This window comes from Physeter macrocephalus, unplaced genomic scaffold, assembly GCF_002837175.3.
Source record: "Physeter macrocephalus isolate SW-GA unplaced genomic scaffold, ASM283717v5 random_1119, whole genome shotgun sequence".
NCBI classification, from domain to species: Eukaryota; Metazoa; Chordata; class Mammalia; order Artiodactyla; family Physeteridae; genus Physeter; species Physeter macrocephalus.
The window spans coordinates 1-12,830 of record NW_021146848.1 but is presented as its reverse complement, the minus strand read 5'-3'; the positions used below and the strand labels follow the sequence as shown (position 1 = coordinate 12,830).

Here is a 12,830-nt window from a genome sequence, read left to right as displayed (position 1 = left end):
GGAGTCCCTCTTCACCGAGAGCCTTTCATTCCCCTCCCCTTCTAGGAGTCGTGAACTTCAGAACCTCTGCCTCCGACACCCATTCCCTTTAACTCTCCAACTATACTTTAATAAAATAAATTTTTTAAAAAAGAATAACTCTTCTTTTTTGTCTTCACTATCAGGGTGGATGTGGTATCCTGAGATAAAGAACTGAGAAAGGAGTAAGTTTAGGAAAAACAAAAAGAAAAACAAAAAAACCCTCAAGAGTTTCTTTTTAAAGCTCTGAAACAGAACGTAATAAAGTACAGCCTCCTATCCTCATAGACTTCACATTCTAGTATGAGGTCAATATGCTAAGTTTGAGGTGCCCTGTAGACATTTAAGAGGAGATGTTAAGTATGCAGGTGGAGATCCAGTTAATTCTGAAGTTCAGGGAAATGTCTAGGTTAGAAACATAATTTCTCCAAATGTTGTCAGGGTATAGTTGGTAGCTGGTGAAAGAGGGAGTCAATCCCAGAAGTGCACTAGATTCGACTCATACCGGCTTGTGAGAACCAATTGTTAAATTTTCAGGAATTTTAAAAGTCAGTTGACTTCACTGGAAATTAGCAGGTGGGCGAATTTGCACTATGGGAATTGGCAAATGCTAAAAATCAGGTCCCCTGGAGCCAGTCGTTAGCCATTTATCAGCACAACCCTGCTCCTGACTGATTCTGACTTTCTCCAAAAAGGAAGAGGCCAGCTCTTCAGCACTCTCTGAGGAGGAAAGATAAGGTGTAGAAGGTTTGAGACTGGAGAACGTTTGTGAAATAGTCATTGTAGAGAGTGAGAAAGTGAACCTAGTCAGTCAGTGGTGGAAGAGTAATAAACAGGGAGACTGAGAGATTGGTGGAGCGACCCAGACTTCTGAGCTCTCCCCTAACAACATTCTGCTGCTCGGGTGAAAGCTTGGTGGAATGCCACAGTTGAGTTTAATTAGGTTTGGCTGATAGGTACCACCCAGGGCTTATAGTGAACCAGGCACTGTGCCACCATGGGGAATACAAAAAGGAATGCAACATGATCCCTGCCCTCAAGGAACTTACAGTTCGGTTGGAGAAACAAGATACATACTCCAAGGGGAAAAAAATACCTGACAGTAGAGAAAGTAAATGTAGAGGGAAACAGAACTACGGAGACAGCTTGTTGATAAGGAGAGAAATGAAGTCACAGACTTTCTTAAAAATTGGTAGTGAGAAAGAAGAAATGGACAGGCGATAACAGCTAAAGGGAAGATTTTCCAGTCTAGGGAAAACCTGTTGATGTTTGAAGGAGCCAAGCGAGTGGGAGAGACTGAAGATGCTGGAGAGAATGGAGATACTGCAGGCACGTCTGGTACAAGAGCAGGGGTGTCTTGGGAAGGACAAGGGAAGCACTTCCTCTCCTGTGCAAAGCACAGGCTGGGGATCAAATGCAGCTCGGGGTGCAGGCAGGGAGGATGGAAATTAGACTTAAAGAATTCCAAGATGCCAGAGGTACAAGAGGTTGTTGTTGAAGGAGGGAAAACCCATCGCACACCCCACAGGACCTTCAAGCCCAGCTCAGACCAGACTTTGCCCTCCCCTTCTATCACTTGGGTGCGAATTGCCTTTTCTCTTGGTTCTTTAGCATCACCCCAGGAAACCTGAAACAATTGGTCATACGTATCAAACTACTGTTAATCACCAATGCAATGTCTGGTCAGTAAACACTACAAATAAGCTGTAATCTCCTCTTTGCCAGCAGAGGGGGTATAGCTCAGGGGTAGAGCATTTGACTGCAGATCAAGAGGTCCCCGGTTCAAATCCGGGTGCCCCCTCGTGCTCTCCTTTTAAACCTAAGAGCATTCCAAAGGTGGTAGAAAAGAGAGGTGGTACTAACCAAGCGAATAATTTGGTCATTCTTGAGTGTTTTCTGGGAATACAAAAAGTAGTAAACTACAGCATCGTAGATTTTATATTCTAATGAGGTCAACGCGCAAAGGAATTTCCTGTGTTCTCTATCTCTACGTCAATGGTCCCCAGTCTGTGGTTTGGGAGTTGAATTCTTGGAGGTCTGCCTGTGAGACACTTTCTACGTAGGAAAAAAGAATTTATTTCATACTCCGTTACTTACCTGTTTCATTCTTATCCATTCGTGAGTACAGTGGAGCTTTCCAGAGGCTACATGATGTCACAACAGACTAAATGTGGAAACATGAAAATCCAGCTGTCTTTCATTAAGCCAGATATTAAAGGGATTTCTAAAAGAACGTAAAGCAAAGCTACTCTTCTCACTATTTTTAAAATTTAAATACATTTCTTTTTCATTTTAAAATGTTATGTATTTTAACAGGTAGTGGATTTATTACCTTAAACATTTCACAATTTAAATTTCTAATCTGGTAAATGTCAATAGATATAACTGTATAAACAAAACCTCTTTGGAGTTCTCAATAACTTAAGAATGTAAAGAATATTCAGACAAAGATATTTGAGAATGACTGCTCGAAGTAAAGAGGTGGTTTGGGGAAGAGCATGCTGGGGTTGTGAAATGGCACAGGGAAGAGATGGCTTGTTCAAAAATACATGACATCGAAAAGAGTTTTGAAGAACATGTAGTGGATAAAGCAAGAAAGAGTCCTGAAATCCTAAGCAGTTTGGTGTTTCTGGAGCGTGAAGTGTAAGAGGCGAGGTGACGGGAGATGAGTCCAGGGAGAAGGTAAGCCATTTCAGGAAGAGACTCCAATGCCATGCTAAGGAGCTTGGACTTTATTCCATCGGCACTAGAGGGCCAGTACAGGCTTTTAAGCAACCAGAGGTTATGGTCAGACCATTTGGAGGCTGTTGCAATAGCCTTGAACCAAGGGCAGACTTTTAGATGCATGGACAGAAAAATTGGTAGCACCAACCGAGACAACGAATATAGACAGAAAAGCAAAATTTCTGGGAAAATCATGATTTCGGCTTTGGATGTCAGGTTTGAAGTGCCTGTGGGGTGGAGGTGTCCCAGTCATTGGTTCCATACATTGGCTAGAGCTAAGCAGAAATGTCTGGGCTGGAGATACAGACTTGGGAGTTATTAGCATATTGATGGTAATGGAAGCTACTGGGTGGTGTGATCACTCAGGGAAATACACTGAGAACGGACAATTAATAAGGAGGAGAGAGCAATACAACAGAGTGGCTTAGAGCCTGTGCTTTGGAATCAGCCAGACTCAGGGTGCCATTCCATTTCTACCTTTCATGATCTGTGTGATCTTGGACACATGGCTTACCTTTTCTATTTCTCAGTTTTCTCATCTGAAAAATGAGAATAATAATACCTAAATCACAGGGCTGTGGGGAGGATTCAGGAAGTCACATTCCTGTAAAATGCTTAACTCAATGACTGGTACTTAGTAGCACTCCCAAAATAGTAACTTCTATTATTATTAGCATCATGGAAACCGTGGGTGAAGAGTGTCAAGAAGATGGGGAGGGCCCCAGCGTGAAACGTTGTGAGGTCAAGTAAGATAAAGACTGAGGAGGGTCCTTGGATTTTGGAAAGAGTAGGTCATGGTGACCTTTCTAGTATAACTTTTCAGTATGTATAATTTCAGTCATGTAGTGAGGACATAAACTACACTACAGGGGTTCAAGGAATATGTGCATGCAGGAAGTAAGGAAATAGAGACAGATCATTCCCAGACCTTTGGTTTTCATGGACCACTGAAAGTACCAAAAAAAAAAAAAAGTGGGGGGGCAGTGTTGGGATGGTAGAAAGTTGACAGTTGACATAGGGTTGAAAGGAACATTTTTAACAAGAAAGAGGAAAGATAATCCCAGAATAATAGGGAGTCCTTTAAATTCAGCAAATGGAGCTTTATAAGAAACACTGTGTTTTCTAAATATTTCTAATTTTGCCATAGATGAATAAAAATTCCCTCACACAAGGATGCTGACGTATGGAGACCATAGAGGTAGACGTCTTCATTTGTTCAGCAATCATTCAGCATGTATTTACTGAGCCAGGCCCTGTGCTGAATGCTGGGGATATACCACTGAACAAAAAGGAGAACATGGACTCAGCCTTTAATGGAGCATATAGACTAGTTGGGGGGGATCGTTACTCAACAAAGTCATCAAATATATATTGAAGAATTGAAATAAATAGTAAGAAGGAAAAATACTACATAAGAGAGGTCAGGGTAGAATTTCCCTAAGGAAAAGATATTTAAGCTGAGATCTGAAAAATCAGCAAACGTGAAATACATGATACGGGTAGGCAGGGTAGAGTATTCCAAGCATGTGTGAGGCCTGTGGGTATTCAGGAGCATGGATGGTATCTGGGACCAAAACGTCAACCCTGCAGAGCAAGACAGAGCACGGTGCAAGATGAGGTTAAGAGGTAGGACAATGCCAGATCAGGGCCTAGTAGGCTGTGATATGGATTTTAACTTTGATTCTAAGAGTACAGAAACCATTGGAGGATTTTCAGGAGAGTGACATAGTAATGTTTACGTTTCTGAAAAATTATTTCTGGCTATTGTATGACGAGTGAGTGGGTGGAGGGGGGAGAAATAGAGGTCAAGAGACATGTTAAGAAGCTTCAGAAATAGTTTAGGCAAGAGATGGAGGTGGCTTGGTCCAGAGCATTAGCAGAGGAGATGGAGAGAAGTGGATATATTCGAGAGACATCGAGAAGGCAGACTGAAGAGAAATTGGACGGGAATCCCAGAGGGACACCTGGATGGATGCTAGTTTCATTGATCAACAGAGACAAATATGATAATGAAATCATACATTCAGAAACACATGGAATTTGGCTGAGAAGTGAAGGAGAGAGAAAAACTGGTAACTAGAGAAACTGGCAGGAGCAAGTGAAGGATTTAAGAGTGATAAGAGAAATTTATAAATGTATAGATTTATAGACCTCTTAATGTTGAAGTACCCCAGAGCTTAGCCCATGGTCTTTTCTATTTACCCTTGCTTCTTTGTGAACTCATCCACTATCACGTCTTTAAATATACTTATATGCTGACGACTGCCAAATTTATATGTCCCTCTTTCTGGAACTCTAGGCTAATATGTCCAACTTGCTATTTAATCTCTTTTGGTTGTCTAACAGACATCTAACTCAATATGTCCAAAACTGAACTCATACTCTTACCGCCAAACCTGTTCCTCCCATAGCTCTCCCCATCTCAGTTGATGGCAATGCCATCTTCCACTTGCTCAGACCTAAAGCCTTGGAAACATTTTCTTCTCTTTCTTTTGCACCCCGCATTTTGTTGGTTCTACCTCCAAAACATATCCAGAATCTGATCACATCACTTCTATTGCTACCTCTTTAGTCTAAACCACCATCATTTCTCTCCTGCGTTACTGCAAGAGCTTCCCAATAGATCGCCTTATTGTATCTTTGTGTTCCCTCCCACAGCCTAGTCTCAAATAGAGTGATCCTTCTGACATATTAGTCAGATCATGTCCCTCCTCTGCTTATGACTCATTGGTTTCCTATTTAAGTCTGTAAATGTCAAAGTCCATAGCAGTGTACAAAGCTCTAATGATCCAGTTCCATTACTTCTGACCTTCTGTCCTACTACTCTTCCCTTCACTTATCCTGTCCAGTCACTCCTGGCTTCCTTGCTGGTCCTCACATTGTTCAGGCACAATCCCACCTTAGGGTCTTTTATTGGTTGATGACTCTATCTGGACTGCTCTTCCCTAGACAATCATATTGCTAGCTCCCTCACCTTAAAAATCTTTGCACTAATGTCAACTTCTTTCATGAAGCCCACACTGATCATTCTATTTTGAATTGCAACCTGCCTCTCCTCCCACTTCCAGATCCCTCTTACTTTTTTCTACTTTTGTTTTCATAGTACTTATCACCATCTAACATACTATATACTGCAATTACTACGTCTATGGCTTAGTATCTAATATCCACCTTCACCGCCACCCTGGCTGAATGTAAGCTCCACAGGGCATGAATGTTGATCTGTTTTGTTCTCTGATGTAGTCTAGCGTATGCCCAGAACAGAATTTGGCATAAAGTAGTCGTTTAATAAATATTTGAATGAATATATCGACAGAAAGAAGTCCGAAGAATGGGAGAAGTTGAAGCAGTGAAAGGAGTAATGAATAAAGCAAGATATCTAAAATACAGATGGGTATGGGACCAAGCACACACATATGGAATTATCTGTAGCGCTATAATGGTACTTCTCAGTTATATCAACTCAATGAAACCGTTTCGAACTCTTTCCCTCTAGACCCCGACGCCGTGTGTCCTTTGGAGGCCCCTATACAGCACAGACCGTTTAATCATTTCTGAACCTCTAGCGTCCATCGACGTCCCTGGCACATACTTAGTGCTCAGAGAGGTTTTCCGATAAATTAAACCAATGTTTCTGTGTCCCAAACAACTACTTTCGAGTTCGTACGCAGCGTACAGTAGGTACCATGGCCACTCCTGCAGCCCTCAACCCATCCACCGCCCACTTCACAGCCAGAGATCTACGCGATGTCCAGGATTTATGACGTAATAAGACCGCGCCCTGGGGAAGAGAGGTGGATTGAACAAGCACCGGGTCACGTGACCAGATTGGGCGGGGCGTTGGAGTCGGGATCTCAGTTTCCTTTATACGTTCTTCCTTTTTGTCCTTTTCCGGCGTTCAAGATGTCGAAGCGAGGTGGGTTTTTGGCTTTGGGAGATCCTTCGCCATCTGTCGCGAGGTGGCTGCTGGCCTCGCCGGGAACGGCGGCCATGGGCAGCTGGGACGCTTTGCTCTGCTCCGGGCGGGAGAGGGAGTGGAGGGACACCGCGAGAGCACCGGGAGAGCCCCCCGAAAGTGACGGGGGGACCTGGAGGGTTGAGTTCCTAGGATCCAGTCGTGATTCTTGACCGAATCCTGCGGGTTCACTCCGCGCCTAGCGCTTCAGTAATGGTGTTGGAGTTGGACTGGCTTAATCCCCAGAGTGGGCGACTTGTTTGGTCTCCCGCCTTGTAGGAAGAACTACGTGGTGCAAAAGTTGGACCGAGAATTGAGTCGTCCAGGTCCCTTAATCTCAATGTAATGTGCTACTAGTGAGGAATTGGCTATTTGCCTTGAGAACCGGGTGGCACATGGGGAGGGGATAAGGAGTCCTAGAGAGAGCGAATCTACAGTGTACCGCTCCCCGAAGCACGTGCGAATGAATATATAGCTTAAGAATGTGAAGGGACCTCTCCTGTTTCCCTTCTTACTTACAGGACGTGGTGGGTCCTCTGGTGCGAAATTCCGGATTTCCTTGGGTCTTCCGGTTGGAAGGCTATTCCTTAGGCAAGTAATTTGTACATCAAGAATCAGAAAGAGGGTGTTCAAGATGTCAAAGTGAGGACGTGGTGGGTCCTCTGGTGCGAAATTCCGGATTTCCTTGGGTCTTCCGGTTGGAGCCGTGATCAACTGTGCTGACAACACAGGTGAGACCTTCGGCTGCACTCTGCCAAACTGCCCCTTTTAAAAGCACTCAGTGGGCCTTTTGCTAATGACCCACTGAGCCGTCAAGAAAGGGCAGAGTGAAAACACCACTTTTGGGTGAAGCGGCAACATGTTGTGTTGTTTTGCTTCAATCGGTGGTGTGACAAGGTGTTCCACCTGGGGGAGGACTAACTGCTTGGGAGTGTGTGTGGAGGGGGAGGCCTTGGAGGTGTTGGGGAAATGCAGAATTGCCTAACAGACCCTCCAAAAAAACCCTTTTTTGTTTGTTTGTTTACTTCCTTTTATAGGAGCCAAAAATCTGTATATCATCTCTGTGAAGGGGATCAAGGGACGACTGAATAGACTTCCTGCTGCTGGTGTGGGTGACATGGTGATGGCCACAGTCAAGAAAGGCAAACCAGAGCTCAGAAAGAAGGGTCAGTAGAGAGACCAAATCCTCCTTTTGGTCTGTGGACAGTTGAAGGACTTCTCCCTCTCTTGGAAAATAGAACAGTAGTTTTACCATTCTCAGGGCCTCTTAAAGCTTGATTTTCTTTGAGAGGCAGTGTGAGATAATCTGCAGTTGGAGTTCTATTCTTGCTGTCTTAAAGACCATTCTTTTATTTTTATTGGCATATAGTTGCTTTATTTACAATGTTGTGTTAGTTTTTACTGCACAGCAAAGTGAATCAGCTATACGTATACATATATCCCCTCTTTTTTGGATTTCCTTCCAATTTAGGTCACCGCAGAGCATTGAGTAGAGTTCCCTGTGCTGTACAGTTCATTAGTTATTCTCATTAGTTATCTATTTTACACATAGTATTGATAGTGTATGTATGTCAATCCCCATCTCCCAATTCATCCGCCGCCACCACCCCACCCCCAGTTAAGTTCTTAGTTGTCTTCCTAAGTAAGCTAGGGGCTCTGCATATTTACCCTGCCATTTCCCCCAGCAAGTTCAGCCGATAGTTAACAGACCACATCACATATTTATACCTATAGAAACAAAAGCTCTGTCCTTCTGGGATTTACAGTCCATCCACATAGTTCCTTCCCCAGCTCTCCTTTTAGTTCTTGGTTTTTTTGTTCCAACTTAAATCCCTTCCTTTGTGCCTCAGAGTTTTGCTGTGCCCCCTACTAGGGTTGTCTCTTCTATGAGAGCAGGTCTTTAATTAATTGCTGACTCCTTGGCTACAAATGAACATGGATGGTGGTACCAGGTGAGATCACAACCTTAAGACTTAAGTCACCTCAGGCAAGTTTCCTTTTCAGGAACCACTAATTTGAAAAGGAGTAATTATACATAGATGAGATTAACTCAGGGTTGTGACTTGTCAAAAGTTTGGCATGGTTGCTTCTAAATGTCTTCTGGTAGAAACTAAAACAGGGAACTGCTCATTGCTTAATCGTGGACAACCCCCAAAAGTTTTCCTACTAGATGTATGGGTTAGAGGGGGGCCTCAGACACTTCTGACTTGACAGACTTTAGAGCTTCTGATACTCAGTGTACTTGAGTTTCCAGCTCCTGAACTTTTCTCCTCTGCCTGCTTAGTTTGTCTCTGGCCTGGGATGTTTTGCTTTTCCTGAGAAGTCCTCTTAATGTGCAGTACACATGGGACAGGTCTCAGCCATGTATCACAGTTACTCTTTGAAGGTCTGTATCCTACTCTGTCCCAAGGTGTTTAGCCTTTTGGTCAGAAATCTTACTTTGTTGACCTCTAACATTCACTTGGGGGCTTGGGAGGCAAGGAATAAGCATTGTGCTTAAGCATTGATAAATCAATGTGTTGATTGGGATCAGCATGCAACTAGACAGGCTTTCCTCTTAGAACACTTGCTGGGTCTGATCTGTGGCCTGGGGAGCTGTCAGGGAAGGGCAGAACAATTGTCCATCACTTTGGGTGAGGTGGCAGCAGGATGTGCTGTCTGTCTCAGTCTGTTGTGGGACAGACCAGAGGACACTTCATGGTTTTAAAAATAGTTCTGACTTTCCAACTCTTAATTTTTTCTTTGGGCCTTGTTTCTTCTAAATGAATACAGTTGACCTTTGAACAACGAGCAACGTGGGTTTGGACTGCATGCGTCCATTTACGGATTTTTTTTTTCCCCACAATATATTACTGTACTACGCTATCTGAGATTGGTTGAATCAGTGGATGCAGAGGGTCAACTCTAAGTTACACATGGATTTTAGACTGCACAGGGCTGGCGCCCCTAACCCTTCATTTTTCAAGGATCAGCTACATCTCCTGGCCTTAGACTTAATTATAACATACAGAAATGTGGAAAGGAGCAGGACTGGAAATCCAGAGTCCTGTATTCATGTGGCCTTATTTGCTGAATGCATTTGTGAGAATTTAAATTGTTCTAAGTAGATGAGAGTCCAACGGAGGAGGGTCTCAGCCAATATTATCTATCCCTCAGTGTGTTTCCCATTGTTAAAAAACTCAGAGACCATCTATGTACATAGATAGTACTTGCTTCAAGGATAGCCAGGATCTCTGTCCTTAGAAGATCCTGCATTTCTAGTGTCTGATATTAAATATGGAAATGTAACTATTATCCCTACTTTACAAGAGGGAAACTTGAACTCCAGAAGATTAAGTAACTTGTTCAAGGTCTCCAGGCTACTGTCAGGGTTTGAATCCATGTTTTCTTTCAAGTGCAGTAGATGCTTTGAATGTCTGGAAAAATGTTCACTTTAGGAGCAGGTAGCGTTTTTTGTTGGGTTGGTTTTTAAAATTTATTTTTTTTTTTTATTTATTATTTTTGGCTGTATTGGGTCTTTGTCGCTGCGCGCAGGCTTTCTCTAGTTGCGGCGAGCGGGGGCTGCTCTTCATTGCGGCGTGCGGGCTTCTCATTGCGGTGGCTTCTCTTGTTGCGGAGCACGGGCTCTGGAGCGCGTGGGCTCAGTAGTTATGGTGCACGGGCTTAGTTGCTCCACAGCATGTGGGATCTTCCCGGACCAGGGCTCAAACCCATGTCGCCTGCATTGGCAGGCGGATTCTTAACCACTGTGCCCCCAGGGAAGCCCTGGAGCAGGTAGGTTTTTAAAAGTTACTTATGACCCTGGAAAACATTTCCTCAAAAAGTTAAACCTAGAGTTAATTAAATAAGAAATAGAAGTTGAATTTCAGTTACCCAGCTCTTAGACCTCCAAGGGATGATCGTTTTTAATATTTTATGTCCTACTTTCCAATGTAAATGGGACCATTACCTTCCCGTAACCCATTTTTGCTTCACAAATGATTGTCTTGCATATTAAAAAAATTACAGAAGTACATAATCATTTTAAATGGTTCTGTTCTGTGCATGTGTCATGAGATATTTAGGTTAATTCCAGGTTTTGCTCTTAAAACAACATGTGCCCTGCAGTTAGAAAGGCCATAAAGTGCTAATTTTTAGGTCAGGGTTTGTACTTGGAGGTTTTGATATAAATTGGGATGGAGTATTGCATAATAAGGAGTTAATAGCTTGGCCTCTCCACTCATTCAGTGTGAGGAGGGTCCCATTCCCAATTCTATGGCATTAGGATCTTAAAACTTTATTTGGCTGTGCCCGTTCTTAATTGTGGCACATGGGATCTCTGTTTGTGGCATGTAGGATGTAGGTCCCTGACCAGGGATCGAACCCAGGCCCCGTGCATTGGGAGCACAGAGTCTTAACCACTGGACCACCAGGGAAGTCCTGACATTAGGATCTTAAATAGTACCCACCTCTTGGGTGAAGTGAGGAAAAGTATAGAAAGTGCTTAGCAAGTTTCCTGCTGGTGTGTTGCTAATCGTCCTCCCAAAGTACAGACTTACACCTGCAAGGAAATGCAGGCAGTTTGGACTTGAAATGAGTAAGGTCTTTCCTTAAGGGGTGATTGGAGTTTACACTGTCTTAGGAAATGAAAAGCTAATGTATACATTCTGTCCAAATGGGAAATGTTGGAGAGCTAGCCAAGGCGCGAATTGCTTTCTCGTGGTGGCACTGGAACTTGGCAGGTTAAATGACAGCTGCTTTTTTTCCCCCCTCTCAGTACATCCAGCAGTGGTAATTCGACAGCGAAAGTCATACCGGAGAAAAGATGGTGTGTTTCTTTATTTTGAAGATAACGCAGGGGTCATAGTAAACAATAAAGGCGAGATGAAAGGTAATAAAGAATCCACATCATTGTTAGGCTTTTGAGATTGGATGATTTAACTTGAGTACAAGTAAAGAGCCCTTTGAGCTTATGTGTCACATCATTCTTTTATGCAGGTTCTGCCATCACAGGACCAGTTGCAAAGGAATGTGCAGACTTGTGGCCCAGGATTGCATCCAATGCAGGCAGCATTGCATGATTCTTTGTTGTATTTGTAAAAGAAAAAAATGATAATAAAAATTATTTGCTCCATGTCATTCTTCTTGACACCACCTAACCCTTACCCCCTCTGTAAAATAAAACTACCCAGTGCAGACTTTCTGTGGGCATGTGTAAAAAAAGATCAACAGTCTTTGCACTTCTGTCAGTGTGCAGACTTTGGGGACTTTGCAATTTCTGCTGTAAAAACTTGAGTTTATTAGTTCTTAAAATAAATTGCAGGTGGTAGATACTGCTTGGTGACAGGTTATCCCAGGTGACTGCCCTACAGTTAGAAAGGTATTTGAGATAAGGTAGCGTGTATGGTCAGATCCTGAACACTCACGGAATTCAAGGTGTGATGTGAGTAGGAAGCAGGTACACGCGTATATACATGCACTTCTGCAGTTAACAGGTTTCCTTTGGGTAAGTTGGCACATAAATGAGTTTATATTTGTAAAACCTGACACGTAATAATTGCTCTCATGGAAGATGACTAAGTTGTTAATATCTGCAAGTTTTTTGCTATCAAAAGTATTTTGACACGATGGTCCTATATCTGCCAAACCCTAGCTTGGGAATAAAAGATGATAGAATGCCAGCACAACAGGCATGAGCCCTGGCAAATTCTGCCTGAAGGTATTGAACATGGTAGCTTTTTTTTTCCTAGCCATGAGAGTAACATTGTAGCTTTTTTTTTTCCCAAGCCATGACAGTTGATTTAGGTGACATTCAGGGTCTGGGGAAAATGAACACTCAGCTGGTTTGGATCAATAGTCTGGCCTAAAGATGTTGGAAGAGGATTTTTACACTAAAGTTTGTGTCCACGTATCTAGTATCTGGAAATTGTTGTATCTGTAAGATTGGGTACAATGAAAGGCTGAGGATTAGAGTGTATGTGAAGACCCTAGCACATAGTCACTTGGTGAGATGACTTCTCTTTTGTACTTCAGATTGATGTCCTTCAGATGTACCAGAACTAGAAAGCAGTGGTTCTCAATCTGAGGAGTTGAAAATGTGGCCAGGTCATATCTCAGACCAATTAAGTCAGACTGTGGAGGTGGGACCCGGGCA

General features: G+C 43.1%; 1 protein-coding gene and 2 non-coding genes across 3 annotated transcripts; all 3 read left to right on the top strand.

Moving 5' to 3' along the window:
- The first annotated feature begins 1,747 nt into the window (after positions 1–1,747).
- On the top strand, positions 1,748–1,819 carry TRNAC-GCA (transfer RNA cysteine (anticodon GCA)). The gene has a single exon. It is a non-coding gene; the product is annotated as a tRNA-Cys (tRNA).
- A 4,805-nt stretch (positions 1,820–6,624) lies between these two features.
- RPL23 (ribosomal protein L23) lies at positions 6,625–11,810 on the top strand. The gene is made up of 5 exons (XM_024130482.3): positions 6,625–6,658; positions 7,345–7,428; positions 7,735–7,863; positions 11,454–11,567; positions 11,675–11,810. The coding sequence occupies exons 1-5, from the start codon at positions 6,646–6,648 to the stop codon at positions 11,755–11,757; spliced, it is 423 nt and encodes a 140-aa protein (XP_023986250.2). The 5' UTR covers positions 6,625–6,645; the 3' UTR covers positions 11,758–11,810.
- LOC112066631 (small nucleolar RNA SNORA21) lies at positions 7,460–7,595 on the top strand. The gene has a single exon (XR_002892775.1). It is a non-coding gene; the product is annotated as a small nucleolar RNA SNORA21 (small nucleolar RNA).
- Positions 11,811–12,830: the final 1,020 nt, after the last annotated feature.